This window comes from Bombus flavifrons, chromosome 7, assembly GCF_040668555.2.
Source record: "Bombus flavifrons isolate JBK064 chromosome 7, iyBomFlav1_principal, whole genome shotgun sequence".
NCBI classification, from domain to species: Eukaryota; Metazoa; Arthropoda; class Insecta; order Hymenoptera; family Apidae; genus Bombus; species Bombus flavifrons.
This window is the reverse complement of record NC_138448.1, coordinates 15,405,004-15,429,277: the sequence shown is the minus strand read 5'-3', so window position 1 is coordinate 15,429,277 and position 24,274 is coordinate 15,405,004. Positions and strand designations below refer to the sequence as shown.

The 24,274-nt window shown below is 32.2% G+C and overlaps 3 protein-coding genes and 1 long non-coding RNA gene across 10 annotated transcripts; 2 read left to right on the top strand and 2 right to left on the bottom strand.

Moving 5' to 3' along the window:
* The first annotated feature begins 185 nt into the window (after positions 1–185).
* LOC138182036 (lipase maturation factor 2) lies at positions 186–3,853 on the top strand. The gene is made up of 11 exons (XM_069117527.1): positions 186–390; positions 559–718; positions 828–1,011; positions 1,102–1,203; positions 1,627–1,820; positions 1,901–2,079; positions 2,173–2,422; positions 2,505–2,710; positions 2,789–3,029; positions 3,141–3,357; positions 3,447–3,853. The coding sequence occupies exons 2-11, from the start codon at positions 625–627 to the stop codon at positions 3,724–3,726; spliced, it is 1,947 nt and encodes a 648-aa protein (XP_068973628.1). The 5' UTR covers positions 186–390; positions 559–624; the 3' UTR covers positions 3,727–3,853.
* LOC138182037 (uncharacterized) lies at positions 3,140–8,926 on the bottom strand. The gene is made up of 2 exons (XR_011173675.1): positions 8,720–8,926; positions 3,140–4,563 (listed from the first exon to the last, which is right to left on the bottom strand). It is a non-coding gene; the product is annotated as an uncharacterized LOC138182037 (long non-coding RNA).
* On the bottom strand, positions 5,089–8,721 carry Pbp95 (proximal sequence element A Pbp95). The gene has a single exon (XM_069117526.1). The coding sequence runs from the start codon at positions 8,498–8,500 to the stop codon at positions 5,906–5,908; it is 2,595 nt and encodes an 864-aa protein (XP_068973627.1). The 5' UTR covers positions 8,501–8,721; the 3' UTR covers positions 5,089–5,905.
* Positions 8,927–8,950: 24 nt separating the features above from the next.
* Nak (Numb-associated kinase) lies at positions 8,951–24,238 on the top strand. 7 transcript variants are annotated; one of them, XM_069117519.1, is made up of 14 exons: positions 8,951–9,230; positions 9,324–9,472; positions 10,087–10,202; positions 10,307–10,440; positions 10,528–10,639; positions 10,739–10,942; positions 11,026–11,129; positions 11,226–11,358; positions 11,605–12,211; positions 12,298–12,640; positions 12,731–12,869; positions 13,232–13,481; positions 13,658–13,705; positions 19,119–24,238. In XM_069117519.1, exons 1-14 carry the CDS (start codon positions 9,088–9,090, stop codon positions 21,743–21,745), a joined length of 5,109 nt encoding a protein of 1,702 aa, XP_068973620.1. In that variant the 5' UTR covers positions 8,951–9,087; the 3' UTR covers positions 21,746–24,238. The 7 variants fall into 7 exon arrangements, with proteins under 7 accessions (XP_068973620.1, XP_068973619.1, XP_068973618.1 ...); XM_069117518.1 differs by having other exon boundaries at positions 9,285–9,472; positions 12,731–12,860; XM_069117517.1 differs by having other exon boundaries at positions 9,285–9,472; positions 13,661–13,705.
* The last annotated feature ends 36 nt before the right edge of the window (positions 24,239–24,274 follow it).

Below are 24,274 nucleotides of genomic sequence, written 5' to 3'. Positions count from 1 at the left end.
CCACTGTTTGTTAATCTATCTTATATGTATGTAATTACTAATATGTATGTAATTATATGAATGTAATTAGAACTGAATAAGTTCTTGTCTATGCTAGGATGGAACACAATAAGTTCTTGTCACGACCGTGGTTCTTATATATACTAGAGTTGAGTTAGTGCAACACTTGGTCGCTTGGTGCACCAGCAACTCAACCTACGGGCGTGAACACTCTCATTTCCTCTATGATACTACTAGATAGTAACGTCTAGGAAAAAACAATCGAAATCTGACAACAGGTCAAGCGTTGTATCACTTGTAAGTTATATCGTATATGTATTTAGAAATAAAGGTTACGAATTTGGATTACGACTTGATGAACAATATTCTATCAGATTATGAAATAATAAGGTAACTATATCTATAAAATAATAACAATGTTTTAGAAAATATTTATAATTATTAATTAAAAGATTAAAGGATTAAAGGATTTAAATGAAATTTTAATTTTATCTATACGCACATGTATACATATACGTACAGTATGTATATGTATATACATATTGTTTCACATTGCAGGTCTCAATCATTACATTTGAATACATTTTAATCTCTTGAAATAATCCTAACGTATAGTAATCGACGATGGTTCAAGTACGATATACACGTAATTTATTTTTACGAGGAATTTGCATTATATATCTTTTTGCTTTTCTTAGTTTTTATATACAAATACCGGGTGAGTACAAATTGAAAGGTTCAAAATAAATAATATTTATTTTACATTGTTACATTATTACATTGTTCCTTCTAAAATTTATTCTTTTCTTTTCCTATTTGTGATAAAGGATTATATGGAGATAATGGTATCCTACCAGCCAGAACTCAGCTGGATCTTAAAAGTCGTTCACCTTTATTTCATAAATTAAGACAGAAACCAACATTACTATGGTTTGCTCCTTATCTTGGGTTAAATATAGAATACATGTTAGATGTATTATCACTTGTGGGTGTTGCTCTTTCCTTTGCAGGGTAATGATTGATCATTTCATTGTAATTTATATAACCAAAGTGTATGTATACATAAATGGTTATAATAATGTAAATATTGGTTATTTTCAGATTTATATCACAAAGATTTTGTATTGCTTTGGTATTTGCACTACTTTGGTCATTATATTATTCTTTGTATCAAATTGGTCAAACATTTATGTGGTTTCAATGGCAAGTAATATTTCCTAAATTTGTTAATACTTGTGTCGTATATGCACATTACATACATGTATATATATAACATTAGAGACAACATACACACATATACATATGCAAACATATACACATATATCTATAAAGTACAGAATAATATATCGATTAATAGTATTAATTCAATATGGATCAATTGTGTTAATTTATTTTTGTTATTTTCTGAAATTGACTTCAATCAGCACAAATATATGTATAATATAATATAACATGGTTTAAGCAATTTCTGTTGGTACAAAGCTACAAGTAAGATGACTACAAGTTAATTAATAAAAACATATTGTAATTATGTGTAACATAGTTAGAAAAATATAAACCAATAATTCCATAAACCATATAAATCATTTATGATAAGCTTATAGATATTTTTATATACTTTTACAGGGATGTACTTTTATTGGAAGCAGGATTTTTATGTATATTTGTAGCACCATTCTGCTATTCTCAACGTGGAAAACTAAGTACACCAAGCGATGCTGTAACCTTTTGGACTGTGCGTTGGCTACTTTTCCGCTTAATGTTTTCCAGTGGAGTAGTGAAACTTACTTCTGGTTGTCCTGTGTGGTGGAAATTAAATGGTATAATATTTTGTCAAACATGCATTTACACTATAACCAAGTGAAAGAAGAATGTTTAGTTCCTTGCAACAATGTTTCAGCTTTGAATGTACATTTTGAGTCACAGTGTATACCTACTCATTTAGCATGGTACGCACATCATTTGCCAACATGGTTTTTACGTTTTACTACTGTGATTGTCAATATTATTGAACTTGTCATTCCATTTTTGTTCTTCTTTCCAAACAGAAAAGTCAGAATAATTGCATTTTATACACAGGTAAATATATTTGATCAACTGAGTCATAACTATTTGTATTACCTAATGCTTAATATATGACGATTGTTTAATAATCTATATTAATTCTATTAGGTATTTCTTCAGATACACATTATAGCAACAGGAAACTACAATTTTTTCAACTTTTTAACTATCTGTTTATGTATCTCTTTACTTGATGATCAATTTTTTTATAAAAAAAAATCTAAAAATGGTACTTATAATATCATAGAATCTTTTTCTACGATATTGTGTATTGTAGTTTATGGAGGAATTTTTTATGCAACATATGTGTATTACAATCTTAGAATATCTGATAATTGGACAATCCAAAGCGACATTGGTATGTAGATATCTTTAACAAAAGACACAAATATTTTTCTTAATGGTTGCTATTTCTATTATTATTTACTTCGTTATTTCAGCATTTACGCAAGAACAATTTGATTACGTTTTATCACGAACAATCCCGATTTCTATCTCCATCGGCATAATATCCCTCGCATTTACAGTTGTAAATGCATTAGTTACGTCTTTATTAGCTATTAAAGGAATACAAAATAAAATTTTGGCAACATTCGTTACGAGTCTTTATACAGCAGCAGTTTGTTTTATCTTCGCTATAAGTATTGTACGTATGTACCTGCTATCATTATGTGTCACTGTTTATGTTATTTAATATTCATGTTCATAATGTTTGTGTGCCTAGGTACCGTATGCCACCTTACATCACAGTTATAATTCAACAATACCAGTGCAATTAAAACAGATACAAGGGAAAGTCGAACATCTTCATCTTGTAAATAGTTATGGATTATTCAGACGTATGACCGGAGTAGGAGGTAGACTAGAAGTAATCATCGAAGGAAGCAATGACATTGATGGGCCATGGAAAGAATACGAATTTTTATATAAACCAGGAAATGTTAATAATTCATTACCGTTTGTTGGTTGGTCATTTCGAAAATCGATATTTTATACCTTTCTTCTTCTTTCTAAATCACATTATTCAACATCTTTAAGAATTGCAATTAATTATTATTAATCTTTATTGTTTTCAGCTCCTCATCAACCACGGCTCGATTGGCAAATGTGGTTTGCTGCGTTAGGTACTTATCATCAAAATCCATGGTTAATGTCATTAGCGTATCGCCTTTTGAGCGGTCAACCAGAAGTGTTGGCTCTAATGAATAACATGAAAAACCCATTTGCTGAAAAACCACCTAGATATATTAAAGCTAGTCTTTATCGTTATCATTACACCCCATGGAGTCAATCGTAAGTATTTACACGCATGTATATCTTCTCAATTATTCTTAAGTTTGAATAGTCTTAATTATTTTCTGTTTTATCTTATTTTTTATTAGGTGGAATAAACAAGCTTGGTGGACAAGAGAAAAAATCGGAGAATATTTTCCAATATTTAGTCACGATCATCCACCGCTTCTCGAATATTTATCAAAAATGAAAATTATTCAAGATAAGCCGACTTTCAAAATAACAAACGATTCGTTAAAACTATTCTTCGATAGCATTAGGTCTCTGGTTTACAAAATCGAAGCTAGCCTTCTCTTATGGGGAGTTTTTACAGCAGGTTGTACAATCATCATGACTAGTTACAATAATTCAATGTCAAAGAAAAAGTAAGTATTTATCTCATTTTTGTCATGTTCTCAGTAAAAAATAATTCATAGTTGGTTATGTTTATAAAAACGTGCTTGTGTATAGTCGTAATCAAGTTTGGTTGTATCATACATATAAATTATTTCATAAATTATGCATATATTATATTTTTACGAATACATAATCATCTGCTCAATACATTTTTCTTTCTTTTTTTCCATACATCTTAATCAAACATCTATTGATCATATGCATCTACATAAAATTTAGAAAAGGTGTGTGGGAGAGGGGAGAAAACGAATTTACTGAGAAAATATACAATATGTTTCCTATCAATAATACTGTAAAATATCTGTACTAAATTTATAAGTACGTTTTTTGTTGTCAAATTTTTTATACATGTATTAAATCGTTTTATTTTACCTTATTCAAAAATGATACATATATATGTTCTATGATATGTCCATACATACGATAATACTCTAAATCGCATTTAAGTTTAAATTAAATTATTTGTGATCTATTTTTCTGAATGTATTTCTTTTAAGTAATTATTGCAATGTAATATAAGTGTATATAGTATGTTTTGAAATTTGTTGTGCATTTAATAAATAAAAATGGTCAGAAAGTCCATTTACAGGTAGATTAAAATGGTATATGTTTGCATAATGTAGTTAGTATAGTAGCTCTGTGTCACTCTCTTTTCTTCCTCAAGTGAAAAGAACTATTATATTATTACAACAAAAGTAAATGAAATCATTTCAAAAATTTGATCGATAAAAGATTTATGCCATCAACTAATATTTGAATTTTTATATTTCTTATTACATTTTCATGAAATTATTACTGATGTATAATGATCTAAAAAAAGAAAGAAATATTGATTCTCTTCTTTTAATAAACATTTATTTTGTATAATACAATACGATTTTTATAAAGTAAAATGCTTAAAAGATACAATTATTCTACTTAAAGATTATCATATTAATATCATTGTGGTCAATATATTAATCGATATATTGAAATATAACTAATGTAGTATAATAAAGACATAGGATTAAGAGGAAAACATAATTCAGGAAATATGCGATAATTGCAGAGAAAGAACCTCTCGTTAATTGCATGGTTTTCATGCCCACCACAGAGGGGAGATTCCCCCCAACCATGCAACAATGTTCAACGACCAACTACGGTCGAGTAATATAACATAATTTAATATTAGATATGGTCGAGACAATGTATGTGGCTACTAATTCAAAAGCGGAACTTTTTTATTTTCGACATTTTTTAAATTCAACTCTTACTACCGTATTTTTGAGATCTTTAATATTTGCCAAACACTTCGACTCTCAGTCCCTCGTTATCTTTCATTCGAGTTGTCACTAAATATGGGTAAAAATCACTTCATATTCTTCGTGTTTCATCTCTTTCTAAAAAAGATTTCCGACTTATTATATATGTTGGTGTGCTACAGTTTATAGGAATGAATACCAATAATAGGAATAGATAAAGATTCACACGGAGAAGAATATCTCATTATCAGTCGCTTCTACGAGCCGCTATTCAAGCGGCTGTACGATCTCATATATGGGGATACACAAATTGTTAAAGTCCACAAATATCAAAAAATTTGCAGAAGGCAGCATCTAAAATTTACAAGCTCCCTTTAGTAATTGTTTAAGCTTTTGCATAAAAATACTTTGAGCCTATAAAAGAAAGGACTGCCGCTTCCTTTAGCCATTGTATAATAAGCTTCTTTCAATAGAAATGTGTCCAAACATCAAGCTCACATTCACTTAACTTTAATTCCATTTACTATCTTTTTTCACACATTTTTACTAAGGAAAAATGTTATCAATCTAATGGTAGCAGTTTCATATAGATTTAGTTATAAATAAAAATATATGTCTAAATAATATAAAAACAGAAATTTCTGAAATATCCCCATAAATTAAACCGTAAGCCAGAGAAAAATATTTACCCAAAAATTAACGTAGTGCTTTAATTTAGTGAAATGAAAGTTGCTTTTATTTGGAAGTGTAAAACTTATAAAATGGATTTTAAGGCGTAAACGAAACTAGAAATCTTTGTTCCGCCCTTAAAATAAAAAATGATCTACTATCCTAAACTGAATCCTTATATTATATCCTAAAATTCTCGCTTAATATTCGTTACTTCCTTATTTTATGTTCCACTAATGTGTCTAATATTTGAGACGTCTCTTTTTCGGTGGAATATCTTCGAACAAAAATGTATCCTCTACATAAACTTGTGGCAATAAGATATTTGACAGACCTAATGGGTACTTAAATAATTGTTCTAAACGTGTTTCTAATAAATTAAATGCTTGTAATTCGCTTGATGGTATAAAATATTCATCAAGAATACTATACTTTTCATTTAATCGTTTCAAATATGTTAAGTTTTTAAAACTTATCAAAGTTGCATAGCTAGCATACATCATAGATGTTTCATGGTTTTGAGTAATTTCTGTGGTACCGTTAGATAGACATTTGCTTTGAAATTCCATATACTGAGATTTGTAATTGACATCGTCATTTACATGAGATGCAGCGGTGCCAATGTCGAAACGAACGACTGATTCCAATTTTTTTAATGTTTTGTCAGTTGAATTGTTTCTATCGTTGCTATTATTGGTACGACATCGACGTTGTAATAGTAATTTTGTTAAAAATGTAGAACAGTTTCGAGTTTCAAAGGCTGATTCACAGCATTTTGAATTATTAACTTGAAAGGAACGAGCAAATTTTTGAAATTGTAATTCTTGTTCATCACCACCGATGTAAGGAATTATAAGCTCTGATGTATTAAAGTCTGTAGGTAGCTCGAATACAAATTTATTGCTTCTATCTATATCATAATCGATACACTTCTTTAATTTCTTCAATTTTATCTGCGAATCAAAAGGACATGGAGGTAAAAAACAAGAATCTTGTTCAGACTCATTGCGTTTAAACATGCGTGATTCATACTCCTCTACAATTTGAAAGTACTTTTTCTTATCACTTTTTAGTTTTATATATTCCCTTAATGAATGCAAAAGCTGTTGATCTCTATTGTTTAATTTTTTATCAATAATGTTGTTGGATACACAGAGTTTGGCATTCAATGCTTGTAAAATATTATATAAGCTTATTGTTTTACATTCCAACTTTTCCACATTATGAAGTTCCCACTTATGCATCAAGTGTTCCGCTTTACGTTTTTTATGAAAATAGTCAATTAATTCTTGATCTATATTCGTAATATTATTATCATGATCTTCATTGGTAATACTATTATTAGGTTTGAAGATATTTTTACAAAATTCTTTCTTTTTTTGTTCCTTGTTTTCATTTTCTGAATGTTGTACTCCATTGTTTAAGTGATATTTATGCAGTTCAAGTATGGAAACACCTCTCTTAATGTATTTTTGCAAAGCTGTGTATCTATGTCTTAATTGAGTCCTAGTTTTGCACGAAAAGTTTTTAGCTATTACAGACCAATTTGGACCAATGTACTGAAAAAGATGAAGTAACTTTGTATCTTCTTCAAGCGTCCACGAAGTCCAACTTTCAATTTGGTTAATGGTTAATGTTTGATAACGATCATGAAGTTGAATGGTAGATCTATTAGGCATTAATGCAGCTGATATTTTGCGAAAGTTAGTACCATATTTAGTAACAGCATCTTTCAAGATATCGTCTTCAGTTTTAGTAAATCTGCCTTTAGTTAAATATGGTGATAAGCTGTATGACCATCGAAAATAAACTTGCTGCTTAGTTCTATTTGGCATCCAACTAGTTACATTGCCCCAAGGAATAAAGTCACCAATTTGAAATATTTCTACTAGTTTCAAAAGTCTTTTATCTTCTTCATTTTCCCAAATGCAATGGACTTTAGGTAATGTTTTTCTTGTATTATATCTGATAAGACATTGATACGCACTACGATTTGTATTTAACTCTTCGGCAATTTTGTCCCAGTTTTGAAATTCATACTTTTTTACTATTCTATTGAGTTTAGTAATTTCTGACTTCGTCCAATGGTTCCTGTTAATGTCAGGGTGAAGAAAAACATTCCACATGATACGACAATCAAACGGAGAATGGACATCTTCAAAGTAATTAGATGATATTTTAAACCAATCAAATTCTTTTTGTTGTAATGGATTGACTGTTTGTAAAATATCTGCAGATGAAAATTTCTTTTTCCTGACGTTGTATTCTTTTTCTCCTTCAGCTTCTTTTTTTACCGCATCTAAAAGTACATCTCTTTCCCTTTTAGTCCATGCAGAAATTTTGGGAAGATTTTTGAGCTGTAATTCTTTATAGCTTTCCTTCAATATTTCATCTTCGTTATTGGAAGCAAAAAAATAATGTTTATCCTTAAAATAAGGCATACCAGCATTGCAAATTGAAATTTTTGTATCTTTGGCTATATTTTTGTTTAAATTACTTTCTATCACTGCTAATTTTTTTTGACATTTTGTAAGAGCAAGGATTATGTTGCTTTTTAAATCCATTAAAGAAGAGATTATTTGTTTGTTGTACTCTAACATATCATAGCAATTTTCGATACTATATTCCGTAAAGTCATCTTTGGTTTGACATTCATTTTGTAGTACACTTATTCGATCTTCAATAGATTCCTGTTTTAAGTTATCGATTAATTCGATATCATTTATTTCGTAATTATTCTCAGAATGATTTCCATCTTCACATTCGGGAAATATACTTTCTAACAACATTTCGACTAGATCATTATTTTCATCACCTTCATTGAGTACCGTGTTCATTACGAACAGATTTGTGAATAAGTTCGGTATTATTTATCGATTAACAAATTACACTTTCGATCAACATTAAATTCACATCAATTTATGAAAAATAACCATACCTATTATTAATACATTTGCAATAATTGTAAGCAAATTGCAAAAGATAAAATATGAAATGTACTAAAAAACATAGATACGTGTTAAGACTTTAAACTGCGTGTATTTATATTTACATACGTAAATAAATGTGTCGATGTAGTTTTCAAGACGTGCTGTTCGACTATTCGTGCTGCTTTTCTTTCATCTGCCTCAATATGTAAGTAAGTACATACGTATTTTGGAGCCATGATGATGCTGATTAAGTTTACAGATTTCGATCACGATTTGAAACACATTAAAAATTAAATGTTAGGTTAACCGGAGTTGATCGGAATTTTTCATTTAAGACATTTAAGAATTTCATTAAAATATCACTGCACAACAAATAATGTACGTAGAAATGTATACGAATAAATGTCGATTTGACATAAACAATAAAAGTATTAGGAAATTTTGACATTCGACCGGAAGTCGTGCACATATGTTTACGATATAGGTTGTGTAAAATGGTGCATGCGCAGTTTCTACGGCCTGAATATGTCGGCTGGGTAAAATACGTTAACTGTTATCATGACTGGAACGATTTCCTTTCGTTAAGTTCATTGCTGTTAAATTATTACGAAACTGATCGTAACTTAAAAGTTGAAAGGTACGAATACGATAAATATTATTGATTTAGAAAGTCAAACTCGCCATATTGTAGATTAAAAAATTTAGTAAAGGAGGCCTTATGTCAACTCAGTTCAACATTGAAGGGGCCGACGACGTGTGCCAATATGAAGAAGCTGTTTTCAAAAATCGAAAACACGTCGAAGGAGCCTAACAGTTACATAGGAAAAGTTTTTGTGGTGGGACGTTACACTGTCACTGTCGAAGACATTCTAGCCGAAGGTGCGTCTTATTATCAACCTTGAATACTCATCACCCCTTTCCACTATTTCATTCGTCTGTTCGATCATCTTATGCTTCCCATATACAACTCGTTTATAGAAAACAACAGTATAGTTCATTATGTGATATCGAACATGAACGCCGAACATTAACCGTATTAAACTAAGAATAATTAGTAGTAATGTATATATACTGTTTGATATTCCAACTATTTTAGTTGGAACACTCAACTTCTACATTACATTTATATTAATTTATATATACATAGAGAATCTATTGATGATATTTACATTACATGAGTGTGAATTTAAAAACTTGTTTTATATGTTTATATGTTTTCTTTGAAAACTTTATTGTACCAGATCCTTTAATTTGTATAAAAGTTAATCAAGTGTATACTTGAATAAAAATATGATATCTTTAGATATGTAGAGGAGATTGTGAGTAGATAAGCACAACCAATTAGTCATAAGAAATTCAATTGAATTTTACATCATATTGTAGCAATAATCTGGCTTAGGTTATATATTTTTACAATTTTAATATCTATTAATATTTGATATCTGCAATCTATCATGACTACATAGTTATATACTGTAATAATATCATTGCAGGAGGATTTGCCATTGTATTCCTGGTAAAATCTTCGAGTGGACGTTATGCACTTAAACGCATGTATGTTAATAACGAACATGATCTCAATGTATGTAAAAGGGAGATACAAATTGCAGTAAGTTTTATATACTTTTTCAACTGAAATAAAATTTTCTTTCGCATAAAAGGAATTGAATCTAGCTTCTACCTGTAAAGCTACATTTGTATTTTTATTTTCAGAGTAACTTGAATGGTCATAAAAATATTATAGGATATTTGGATAGCAGTATCACTCACATAGGTGGAGGAGTACATGAACTTTTACTTTTAATGCCTTATTGCAAATCTCAAGTTTTACAAATGATGAATAATAGGTTAAAAAAATGTGTTAAATAAGTTTGAACAATCACATAAGATATAGAAGAAAATTCGCAAGTACTTACCGAGTGAATTATTTACAGGTTACAGACTGGATTTAACGAGTCTGAAGTTCTGCAAATATTTTGTGATGTTTGTGAAGCTGTATCTCGACTGCATCATTGTCAGACACCGATAATACATAGAGATTTAAAGGTTTGTGTCTATCACATGCTATATTTGTCAGTTATGCCGATAATTCAGTAGTAGTTTTATAATATCCTTTTTTAAATATTTACTTAAAATATTTTTCAGATTGAAAATATATTATACTCTGATACTGGCCATTATGTATTATGTGACTTTGGTTCTGCAACAGCAAAAATTTTAAATCCCAGTATACAGGGAGCGGCGATAGTCGAAGAAGAAATTAAAAAATACACGACTCTCAGTTATAGAGCACCTGAAATGGTTGATATGTATTGTGGAAAACCTGTTACAACGAAAGCAGATATATGGGTAGAATAAATTAAGAATTTCAAATTTAAACAATTTACTCGCGGAAAGAAGCAATAAACAAATAATATTTCATAAATCCTTAGGCATTGGGGTGTTTGTTGTACAAACTTTGTTTCTTTACATTACCATTCGGGGAAAGCACACTTGCTATTCAATCAGGAAATTTTACGATACCAAATCATTCAAGGTTTGTGTTTTATACATTCATATTTTTTGTTTTCATACATTTTAGTTTTGATCGTCTTACATAATAAAACTATTACAATTATTTTACATCATACAGATATAGTAGAAGCCTTCATTGTTTGATACGTTATATGCTCGAGCCAGATCCTGATAATCGTCCCGATATTTATCAAGTGTCTGTGATTGCATTCCAAATTCAGGGAAAAGAGTGTCCAGTACAGAATTTACATGTATGTAAATGCGCACGTACTTATTTATTAAATATTTGAATATTTTATTATATTATTTATTTTATATATTATTTATATTATGCATTTTATATTATTATATTATTTATTATAAAATTCAATTTGAAATTGTTATATTTTTCGTATAATATGTTATAAATATAATGCAAAATGCAGATTTATGTTTAGACATATCGTGGACATATCGTGCATATTGCATTTTGTAATGAAATACTTTTATTCTTTTAGAAAGTTCAAACACCAGTTTTGGAATCATTACCTTGTCCGCCTATGGAATCTGAAAATATGAAAAGATCATCATTAGTGAAGACACCAAAACCGACTCCAGTAACTACTGTTGAGGGTACGTCAGTTACACCAAGACAACGACCAAAGGGGCAGGCTGTGAGCACAGGTCCGATAAGTCTAAGCGGTCAGATCGTGAGTCAAATATCTGGTCAAGGAACTCAGCCTCAGTCGCAAAGTTCTGTAGGAAATACCATTTCATATGTTCAAATGGGTCAACAACTTGCTTCGTTAAACGCGTCACAACCTTACTTAGGACAAAATATGCAAGCAAGTGTTCAGCCATTACCAGTGAACTCTCAACCATCTACTCATCAAGTGTCAACGCTCACTCAAGTTTCGCCTCAAGTTTGTTGTACTACGACTAATCAAAACGTTCCCTTTGGACATCAATCGCAAATCCAAAAATCACAACAGAGTCAGTCACAATGTTCTACGATTAGACGATCTCCTGTAAGTGTTCAAGATACCGTAGGTTCATATTACTTTGATTCACCAGTGGCAACAAACGTGAATGAAGAAAATCTAGAGGCGCTATTTCCACCGTCTGGTAAGAAGATTTATATGCAAAGATTTCTCTAAATTTTTCTTCATTAGATTAGATTGTATCTTATTTGCTTTATTATATTTGTATAGGTTATCCAGATCCGTTTAAAGATGATAACAGAGCTATGCCACCACCCGCAAAAATACCACCACCTGTCGCTCCTAAACCTTCTAAAATTCTGCCTAAGGCAAATGTTTCTGCTAGTTGTCCACCTCCAAAATTTACGCCTGTTAATTCGTTAACATCGAAGCTAAATACTCCAACGGGGCCTAATAAAGCTACTCCTGTAATGGTACCAACTTTACCGAAACCAGTCAATAAGACTGAAAGTTTAAGTCAAAATATAAGTTCAAGTACCTCTCCGCCCGATAGTCCGACACTCTCCTCGGTACGTCATAGAAGAAATGTTAGCGATACAAGTGCTTTTAATAAGTAAGTATATATTTTTTTGTTCCACAAAACTAATTTATATCGAAACGTTTGCAAAATTTATAAAACACTTATTTGTTGTTTATACTATAGAGCATTTGCAAGCGAAACAACACAATTTCTAGCACCGTACGAAGCTTCAGTGAAATCACGTTCAGAAGATGCTAACACTCCTGAAGTTCTAACTGGTGTAAGACCTTGCCTAGGATCTAGTGCTTCGCATGTACGTATTGTAAGTACATAAACTGCACTGATTTGTCTTAATAATTTTCTTTAATGTTCATTTGGTATCTATTACTTAATTTTAATTATATCAGTATTGTTGCTATTATCACCATTCTTATTACTATATGCTGAAAAAATGTTTATTACATTACATTATATGTATTATATTAATAACGTATTTAAACATTTTTGGATCACGAATTCATTACTATTTAAGTTCATTAAATGATTTTAAATTGTTTCAATTATATAATTTATTGTTTTTATTTTCTGTATAGCACCCATCTTAAAAACATACAGGGTATACAGTGTCAATAAATATTTTGATACATTTGAAATCACTAAACGGTTGATAATGTTTCTAATTAGGGCGAACTTTCAAGCGTAACTGCTACTGAAGGAAGATCTTTAAGTGCGGATGTAGCAGCTTGGAATCCGTTTGAAGACGTACAACCTTTCAACCAATTAACGGAAGATCATATTTTTGGTGCTGAGTTTGATAAAATTAGAAGGGGCAGTAATGCAAGCATCGCTGGTGTAAAAAGTCGCGAAAGCCTCGTTATGACGTATGCAGAATTACCGGAAGATCCATTTGAATCTGCACCTTTTAGTTTGCCAAGTAAGTATACGTTGTGATTAAATTCATCTTTAATCGAATTTGTTTTTTGAAAAATCATCACTATTAGTTGTAACATAAATTAACATCTCTATACTAAAAAAAATTGACATCTTTATACTATAATGCTTTTTTGTTGTTCGTTTGAAATAGTTGTAACATATTGACGTATTTTTTAGCAGGAAAGAAGAACAAAATTGGATCAAAGACTGCCGCACTTGCTGGAGGTAATGCATAGACTGCTTCGTATACATTCTTATTCCATTTGCCTTTTTCTCCTTTATGAGTCTGTATACAGCAGAGTTTTACAAATGATACGTAATGTGCGTAAGCGTATTAAGCATAATCGATATTTCGTAATCTTCCTTTTCTTTCTCTCTTCTTCCACCCCCTTCTCTCACTCTTTAAATCACGTTCCACCAAGTCGTAATTAAATAGTATACTCAGGGCTGTATAATTCTTCCTTACATTTATGTACAACTTTTTAAATGTAGATTTTTGTCAAAGATAGCAAGACTAGCTTAAGTCAAATTTGCTGTCTAATGTGATACGAATAATGTAATTTATAAAATGATATATCGATACGTCGAGGAACAAACGTTGCAAAGACGAATCTCTATCAAAAATTATGTTCCTAGATAGACGCGTTTTAAACCTATCTACTAACTACTTACAAATTTATTAGAAGATAATGTGCACATGGGAAAACAATGTGTACAAACTTACCATCTTTCTTGATCTGTATGCTTGAAGATCTAAAGCAAAAGGATAATATAAAATAACTTATTCTCGGTGTACATACATTGAAGACGATCGCAGCAATGCAATTGGGCATAATTATTCTTATAGAGTTACACTACAGCTTCTCTATTCATGAAACGATCAAGTATTACTTGTGATGATGTAGGAGAAGAGATTTGATTTTATTAAAGCAAGGATAAAGTATACACAACTATAACAGAAAACAAGAAACTTCTTTATTCTGTTTTGTCGTTAACACTCTGAAATCATATATATATGTACATGATTATGCTATGTATGTAATGTCGGGTACAGAACAAAATTAGTTTCAGCTGGGTCATGACGCACATGATAGAACAATAGAACAATAATGTGTACAAATTCCTTGCAATATACAGGAATAGGATAGTGATCCGAAACGATGATCAATTCTAGAACAAAAGAAACGAGGAAAGATAAAGTAGAAAAAGAGAATATTAAAAGCAAAAGAAGTTATTAGAAAATATTCGACAAGGGTTTGTGTTAGGATTTTCGACCCATAGATAGGGTTCTTCGCAGACAGAGTTAACAGTTAGTCCGCTTTAAGCTGAACTATAATTGCTAACAATAAATGAATAATCGTTATAAAAGTTACCATCATTTCGTACTAACTTAGCGAATTACCAAGATAAAGATTACATAAAATTCACGTTCTAATTTGTACGATATTGGTGTCTTTTGTAAGATGTGTTTTTAATAATTGTTCGAATTACCAAAGATAGAGGAATAAGTTTTGACAAATGTCTGTTCTATCACGTACGGTGACGCGAGGAAAAGTAGGGAGAGGGGTGGTAGAATATATAATATTATTGTATAGGCAAGGATGAATCGTTAAAGGAAGAAAAACTGATACATTACACGAGAAACGTGTGTAAAAATTGTAAAGATCGCTGTTGATAAGTATCGATGATGGTTATTGTTATATACGAGGTGAAAAATTTGACTTTGATGTTTGCGAGACACAGAGAGAATTCCAATGTTGCTATATTTAATGAAGGGTTTTAAAGATAATCGGAAAGGGATAATATTACATACTTGATACGTTGATGTCGAGTTCACTTTTTCGTTGTGTGCATTCGAAGGGGAAAATTTGTGAGATGCTAATCGCGATCGTTGCTGCTATCTGATGTATTATTGTATTATTCATATGTTTATTAAGTAATACACTTGAAGTGTATCGAATGGTGTTTCTCGTGGTTGTATATCTGTAGATAAGTAAAAAGATTACAAATATAAGGATTTAATAAATGGTGGCGATAGTACTGTCCGTAATAAAATATTTCACGTTAGAAACAATTTCACGATACTCGGTTTTCAATTGTTCATATAATATGTGTTACAATATACTTCGATTTGATTTTTATGCCATGAAATTACACAACTATGTACGTATTTATGTACATATGTATATACCTATCCGAAACAAATTTCAATGTTTATTCATACATATAACTCGAATTATAAATTTGAAAGATTCCAAATAGAAATATACATAGGTTAAATACGGAATTGAGACGGAGAGTAAATGTATATTACAATATCCATTCGTTGTTACATATTATCCCTTTTAACGAATTGTACACGTTATAGTCAAGAAATGCGATGCATTGTAATCTTTAAGTAAACTGTAATTTTAATTAGCGTATTACAGGTATACGTGCATAGACACAATTAATTTTTCTGTTAAAATAACAGTTTCGTAAGACTAAATAACGAATGAGAGATTTATAACGCTATAAATATGTGTATACATAGCCATATATACATATACACGTAAGCGTGCACGTACATCAAGAGACACATGTTTCACGATGTCAAAAGACAAATTTATATGGTATTGAAAAACACAGTGTGTGTAATATTATCTATCTACTAGTTTAACAAACTTCGATCCGCATAGTGTACAATTTAGAAGGGGTTACGTGAAGTTAAGAGTGCAGTGAATGACTTTACATGAATTTACGGGTAGTTATCGATTTTTTTTCATTCATACATCTCATTCATCTTTTATTGGACACGTATTATTACTATTAATAGTATTTTGGTTTTAAAGCATAAACAAATCGGAAAAATGAAAAAATTAGGAAGTATTAGGAAACTGTCAACCAACGTGGTGAGTTAACAGTAAGCGAAAAGAGGCGAGGGAGTCCTTTCTCTTCTTCTTTTTCTCTTTTTTCGATTTTCTTCCTTTTTTTATTTCTTTCCTTTCCTATCTATATATATATATATGTCCTATATATATATATTTATATGCCGTAGAACTTGGTTTATGAGTGAATCTGTCGTATAAACATAGGAAAAGCAATTCTGATAATAGGAGTTCTCTGATGTTTCTCGTTATATATGTTTTTTCATTTATATATAATAGGAATTTACGTTCGCATAAGTAGATTTATTTGGCAAAAGTTTATGTAATTAATTAATTATGTAATTAAAATTTCGTGATATAATCGGCTGTTCATATAAACGGAGTTCTACTGTAAAGTATATTTATTAGATTGCTTTCCTGTATATACAGCTACGTATAAGAATATAACAATCGATTAACAACTCCACACTAAGTATTCACATACTGAATTTCACTTTGTTTCATGTTTTCTTATTTCTTTGATACATTTCTCTCCATTTTTGTCTGTGTAACGTTCCTTTCCTCCTGTAAATTTTATTCTCGTACTTATCCTTCTTTTTTCTCACGCTGTCTATTTTCTTTCTTGTCTTTAATCCTCTTTTTCCCCACTTACTTACTTCTTGCTTACATCTCTCCTTATTTTCTTTATAATTTGTGGAAACACGTAGTACATATCTGTATTTCCGCGTATACATCGGTATTTTGAATATTTATATGGTAGTTCTACCATAAATCTTGTAGGTAGTTGCGTCTTGCTTTTCGTTTTTAACTAATGTTAATGAAGGAGCATCAAGTATTTTTTCTTTATTTGTATAGTTAAAATGTTTGATCGTATCGTTTGATAAGCACGTATGTGACTCCGAGCAAGTATTTCGTTGATTTTTGTCTTCACAAACTGCAGATTATATTAAGATGTAAATAGAATAGCAGTATATAGTTGATCGAAATGTTTCTTTAACGTGATATTTTATTGCCACGTCATTACCATTCAAAGCCAATAAAGATTCTTCTCGATAGGTTTTTCCTTTTTTTTTTTCCTAATATTTTTTCGTAATTGTCGTTTTTCTTCGTACATATTTGTATTTTATTTCTCACTGTCTGGAACACCCTAATGAGTTTGGGAGGCATATATAATTAATTTTCACTGATTTATCAGTTTATACGTTCACATACAGTAATGTACTATTCGTAAAGAGGCATTAAAAAAGAAGAATTTGTCCCGTGTCGTTTGCCTTCCATTGTGTCTCTGTGTCTTCCGTTTAAGATTTGTGTATAATATCTAAGTTTTAGATTGTTGTGATGATAATGATGACACACAATATGATTCAATTTGTTATTGTTCCGATACATTTGCTTTGATCCATCCATCCATTCAATACGCAATATAACGAATCGCACTATGCATTTACATGCATTTTAATCACGAATGCCAAATGACGAGCACGTAACTCGAGAGCACCATAGGAGGCTGACAATCTTGGACATCTCGTATTCGCTGTATTAAGATAATGTTACAGCAATAAACATGTAAATTACCATATAGTGTATGGACTATTGTTTTTTTCGAATGTAAAACGCAGCAATTCTTTGTCCGTGGAGCAACTCTATTTCATTCTACATATAGAAAAATGATAACATAACTGATCGCAGTATCGCTGCTAGTATTGGGTTGATCGCTTTTATGCTAGACACATGCAATAATATATCATTGAATCATGTTACCTTGACACAAAGATCATTACTGCGTTTTCTTACATATTATCCTTAACCCCCTGAATCTGATTAGGACTGTTCCAGACCATATGGTGACGGTATGAAGTAACACGGTGATGGTAGTAATTAACGTTGTCTAAAATAGAAAAATGAGGGACAGTTGCAAAATAAAAGCGGGGCTGATACCGAGAAAAAAAGAGAAAAAGAAGGATGATCAGGAGAGAGGAAGGAGGGGAGGAGGAAGAGAGCAGATAAGAGAAAAGGAACGAAGAAAATAAATACTGACGCTTAATTTTTAGTGTATCTGGTATCGTGTATATCTGGAGTACGTAACGTACGTTTAAGCGTTTTAGAAGTACAGTGCACCGACTGTAACAGACCTAATCAGAGACAGAATAGGCCTAATGTGACTCTTTATTGTACAAACCACTTAAAATATTTGATTGTTTTCTTCGTAGTAAGATGGATGAAATTGTTTTATGCGAAAGGCAATAGCAAATATATATATATATAACATGTAATTTAAGAAGCAGTAGGATTGCAAAGCGCGATGTTTCCGTTTATCTTTCATCATTATGAATGATATATTAAGAGGTTGATAACATGTATGAATCGAAATAACGATACAATTAGAATGTATTGGTATTACGTTAAATGGTTTCTAACATATTTGCGCATATATGTATATGTAGGTAAGTACAAGTTAGTTTCTGCTGTTTTAAACAGAAACGTGGGTGACGGGACGATTTTAGCAAAAGAAACTATGAATGCCGATTATGTACATGACTCTATTGGTAAGAAATATCAATTATCTTGCTGCTATCGTTTTTTCTTCTTTTTTTTTCTTTTCTTCTTTCTTCTTTTCTTTCCTCTTCTTTTTCTTTATTTGTTCCTTTCGCCAGACTGACATCATTACAATACGGAAATGTATGAATCGATATGTTGTCGAGTCGCGACGAAAGTTGTTAGAATTAGAAAAGATACAATAACACAAGTTATGGACACATTCTGTTTTTCAGGCAAGTCGCAATTAAACGGTAGACCAAGAATACCACCGAAACAATGGAACCCGGGATTCGAGCGCCCCGAACTGGACCACAGGATGACAGGAAATAATCCTCCTATTTCTCCGCCATTTGTTCGGGTTCCTCTAGAAGATCGGTCCAAATACGAAAAGTTAACGTTCAACGCTGGAGATGTATCCAGCGATAGCGACAAAGATTTGTCGCAGGAGCGAATTCAACAAAAGAGAAAAAGGGTGAAGAATGCGATACGTAGGAAGAGGAAAACGCAGAATGTGAACAAAGTCGTGGGTGATTCGACAGGCTCGGCTGGTAATTCGAAGACGCTCGGTAATAACTGGCGTAATCAAAGTATTTGTAACAGCGCCGTTAAATTGAATGGTATCGGCGCTGATGGGTACAGAAAGCATAATAATATTCGAAACGGAAGTAACAAAGGAGAAATACAGGAGGAAGGAGAGGAGGTGGAGGAGGAGGGAGAAAACATGAAAAAGCAAGAAACAGAAGGAAGAAATAAAAGAAGAGAGAAAGAAGAAGAAGAGGAAGAGGAAGCTGAAAAGGACGAAGACGAAGAAGAAGAGGAAGAGGAAGAGGAGGAGGAGGAGGAAGAGGAGGAGGAGGAGGAGGAAGAAGAAGAGGAAGAGGAAGACGACGATAAAGATAACGATGACATAGATGATAACAATAACGACAACGACAACGAAAAAAGAACTAATGAAAACGATGAAAAATATGAGGGGATAAATGAAGCAACTCCGGATGGTATATATAGAGTTTGTGGTTCTCTTCATCATTCGGAAAGAAATATTGTTACTACGAGTGAACAAGATTACAGAACGAAAAAGTCGAAGAAGTATTATCGAGAAGAGCGATCGTCGATTAGTCCGGTAAATACGGATCCAGTTGTCGGCCATCAATATGGAGAGAAGCCTCTTTTACTCGATGACGAACTTGATCCGGAACCGAAACTCGATTACTCTTATGGCGATCCATTCGTTATGGATGATCGGTATGGGTCAAATTATCAGTCGTTCAACGACATCGGTTCGTCAAAGAGAATCGAGAAGACGAAACTCCTGAGCGACGTATTATGGAAATCCGACAAGGACGTTTTCGCGTTAGCTCCGTTTCCAAAGTCGTCCAGCTATTCGAAAAAAGGTAACGATTTTCAAGAGAGTAATCAATTTAAAAACGTAGCTGCCGCTATCTTTGACGTGACGGCTCCTTCCGAGACGGTGACGGATGTAGAAAACAAGTTGCTTTCTACAGGAAGATGTAATTCATCCTGGAAGTGTGCAAATGTCACGAAAACAGAGGGATTCGCGAACATCGACTTGTTATCCGGAGAAACGCAACGATCTCCGGTTACTAAGGCAATCTCGATTGTTCGCCGAGACTCTGAACGGAAAAGGAACACGATGCAGAATCAAATAAAGGAAATGGATCAAGATGATGAGATTAAAACGGGAGGAGCAGGAGACCGAGAAGAAGATGAAGAAGAAGATAAAGCGAGAGTAGCGATAATCGAAGAAAAAGAGAAAGAAGCGGAAGAAGAAAAAGGAGAAAATAAAGAGAAAGATTTATTTGGTTCATCGCCGTTTAGTCCGAGCAGTTTTGTAATAAATTCGTTTGATTTTAACAGTTTACGAAACGTTACGGAGCAAACACCGAAACAATCAGTAAAAATGACGTTTGCGAATCAAGAAGAATCGTACGATGATTACACTCAAGTGTCTGTCCATCCCATTCAAACCCAGCAATCTTCGCCGAACGTTTGTCATTTGAAACAAGCTATTACTACTGCTGCAGCGGCAGCATCATCGACTACAAAAGCAGTATTGAACTCTAAATTTACCGATGTCTCTGCGAATAGCGATTATTCGCGTACGTTTTTGGATGCTTCGAAAGATCTTTTTGGTTCCATTCCGTTCGACGAATTCGCATCTTTACAATTAAACGAAGAAAAAAAGAGATCGGAGACTCGCATACCATTTGTTCAATTATCGTCATCGTCATCGTCATCGACGCAACTGCGCCAGTCGCAGCCACAGGAGCCGGGTTTCGTTGGCGAAAACCTAGACGCGATGCTATTAGATAAAGCACAACCACCGATCGCTGATCGAGCAACATCTACCTTACAAGAGGTATATACGATTAAATCGGTTCATCATACTGCTCGAATCACTGTTCAAACAATGAACAGTGTATCGAAACCAGATGTTGCATCGGATATTGTTTCACCCATGTCACCGGAACCGTTGGTTGTTACCGATGACGATCACCATGATATGCCAAGACATAAAAGAGAAAAATCTAATAAATCGGAGAAGTCGAAATATCATTTGATCAGTGAGATTCATAGCGATATCAGCGATGTATTGTCATCGTCGAAGCTAACTCACAAAAGTAAGTCGACTTGTTACGGTAAAAAAACACCAAGAGCGAAAAAATGTTCTGTCGTTAGCACAGCTGCTGGTTTCAGTAACATGAGCTTCGAAGATTTTCCGAGCGACGAGAACGAGGAAAGACAGATTAGGAATACGAAAATCGCGCCGTTCGAAGTAATAAGAGAACCTGAAAAACGATTCGGTTCGTTGAAGAGGAGAAGCAATCCTTTCACTTGAGACTCGAAAATAATGTGAATAGAAATTACCGTGAGTCTATCACACCTGTCGAAAGGACGTTATATTGGCATCGATCCGCGTAGAGACTCGACGGTTACATTTTTTCATTTATTTTCAAGCGAAGTGCAAAGCATGGAGAGAGTAAATTTTACAAAGCGATGTATTTTGTCGATATTTGCATCGATTTACATTTTGTAATACTGACACTCTTTGTTATCACATGCGATCAACTTTCCTTTCCTCTCATTTTCCCTTTTGCTTCTTCTCCTTTTTTCCTTTTTATTGTACATGTATAAAACGCTATGTGATTTGTATATAATATCGTGCGTACGTATCGTATGTAGCTGTAGTTAGCGATCGAAAAAATAAGCAACAAAATTTCGTTCCATCTTTGTAACGATTCAAAAAATATATTCTGTTATGGTTCTCGCTCCATTTGGAGAATCTTTGCTTTAAAGAACAATCTCCTATATATATATTTACCTTTCAATTAAAATCATACGCTGGATCAATGTTGCTAATATATATCTTTTTAATCAATATATATAATTAATATATATATAATTTTAATCAAACTCTTGAATTCTGTGAAAAAATGAAATACCATAAAAAGAGAAATAAATAAGACTAAACAAAAAGGTAAGACAGTGGGGCAAAAGGAGAAAGGAGTCGAATAAAGAAAGCTGATGTATCTATTTTTGTAGCTAAGTGTTTTCACTATGCTTGAATAGCTTTCTGCTACTGCTAGTACTAGTACTACTACTACCACCACTCCTACTCTTACTACACTACTCCTAGTCCTACTACTACTACTATACTACTACACTACTTCTGCTGCTACCGTTACTATTATTATTATGATCTGTCAGATCATAGAAACGATGCAATATTTCGTAGAATAGAAGTACAATGTCAATGATACACGTTTTTAGTTAACTTTCTGTTGATTGTTTATGTTATGCATCTTCTAATCTATATACTACTTTTACAAGAAGCCAATCTTAAGAGAGAGAAATACCGAATTATGTTGTATGCTATACATCATAAGTAATGGCATAAAGAACACGAACACCGAACATGTAATGGAATACGAATGGAGAAAATATTTTTGAATTTATTTCATTAACGCGCGCGTGTGCCCACCCCCTTCCCTTTCTCCAGCACGCGTTACCAAGTAAATTGACATCGCGATGCAAGTTAGTATATGTATAAATTTGACAATTATATACATATACATATACTACATTAAACTTGATAGGTGCACGTGCAGCTTAAAAATTACTGAATTAAACATACGATCAACATGGTATCTACGAATTGAAGAAATCTTTTGCTGGTAACAGTTTTTATGTACGTATGTATACACGTGTATACATAATATTGACACATTCCATGCGTAAGACGTGAACGTACGCGCCATGGGAATTTCTTATATTTTTGCGGATGACACCTGGATAAATGGATACATGTTGTAGAAAACTCGATTTCCGCCACCAGAGATCCCCTTCGATTTTGTGTGCCGCATTGAATGTGTTAATAAGATCCTAAGCAAGTTGCGATATATTAAAAAATTATCGCATCATACAATACATGTAGAGAATGATTTTAGAGATTAGTAAAGGCTACATTAAAACGAAGAGGATCGGTGGGTAATTATATGCGAAATTATCTTTCTATGATATCTTTTAAACACTGGTATAGTATTGCCTTCTTTTTCTTTCTTTCTATTTCGGATTATGCAATAATCGATCATTTTTGCACAATGATGAAGGTTCTATGACTCTTCTTGATTCAAATCTATAAGTAAAAAGATGCAAGCTCCCGAAGTATGATAAGTAACTATTGCGATATGTCATAACAATAAGTGTTTGATATATAGGTGTACGAGTGAAAATGTTTAGGGAAACGCGCATTTGAGGATGTTTGAAAAAATGTTAACGCGATCATCATGGCTGTATCGACAATGGTGTAAAAATATCTGCTCAACGATCATCTCATTCTTTGCGTAGTCGCTGCAAAAAATACAATACGTTTGAAAAATCGGTCACGTTGCAAACATATTATTATTATTAGTATACATGTCGCTGCTACGGAAACAATGATTTTGGGCATTGTGGCAGGAATGATCAGTATGTGCTGAGATCAAAGGTGTTTCAAGTAGGTTTCAAATAGAAGATAGAATTTATAGTTACCTTCTTAGTAAATGAGCTACGATTGCAGCCGCAATTTAAACACAATCCTGATAATGAGTGCCGTAACTCGATGCATTGATTTATATTAAATCTATATAATTGATACATCTTAAATCTACGACGATTGTAGCTTAAAACTGATTGTGCGAGTGGATGAGTGAGGAAGCGAGTAAGGTAGAGGGGAAGTGATAAAGTACCTATTATTGTAAATATTAATAACATAGTATTACTCGCCATAATGGTAAAATTGGAAAAGTAATTGTTTCAGTATAGCAAATATATTTAATGTTTCCTTCTATCATTATTTTCCTCCGTTTGTTATCGTTATCATAACGTT

Coding starts and splice junctions, on each gene's coding strand:
- Pbp95 (XM_069117526.1), bottom strand. CDS start 8,500: ATGAACACGGTACTCAATGAAGGTGATGAAAATAATGATCTAGTCGAA.
- LOC138182036 (XM_069117527.1), top strand. CDS start 625: ATGGTTCAAGTACGATATACACGTAATTTATTTTTACGAGGAATTTGC. Junction 1,012..1,101: donor GTTGCTCTTTCCTTTGCAGG/GTAATGATTGAT, acceptor GGTTATTTTCAG/ATTTATATCACAAAGATTTT. Junction 2,423..2,504: donor GACAATCCAAAGCGACATTG/GTATGTAGATAT, acceptor TCGTTATTTCAG/CATTTACGCAAGAACAATTT.
- Nak (XM_069117516.1), top strand. CDS start 9,088: ATGGTGCATGCGCAGTTTCTACGGCCTGAATATGTCGGCTGGGTAAAA. Junction 12,212..12,297: donor GGCGCTATTTCCACCGTCTG/GTAAGAAGATTT, acceptor ATATTTGTATAG/GTTATCCAGATCCGTTTAAA. Junction 12,870..13,231: donor GTGCTTCGCATGTACGTATT/GTAAGTACATAA, acceptor GTTTCTAATTAG/GGCGAACTTTCAAGCGTAAC.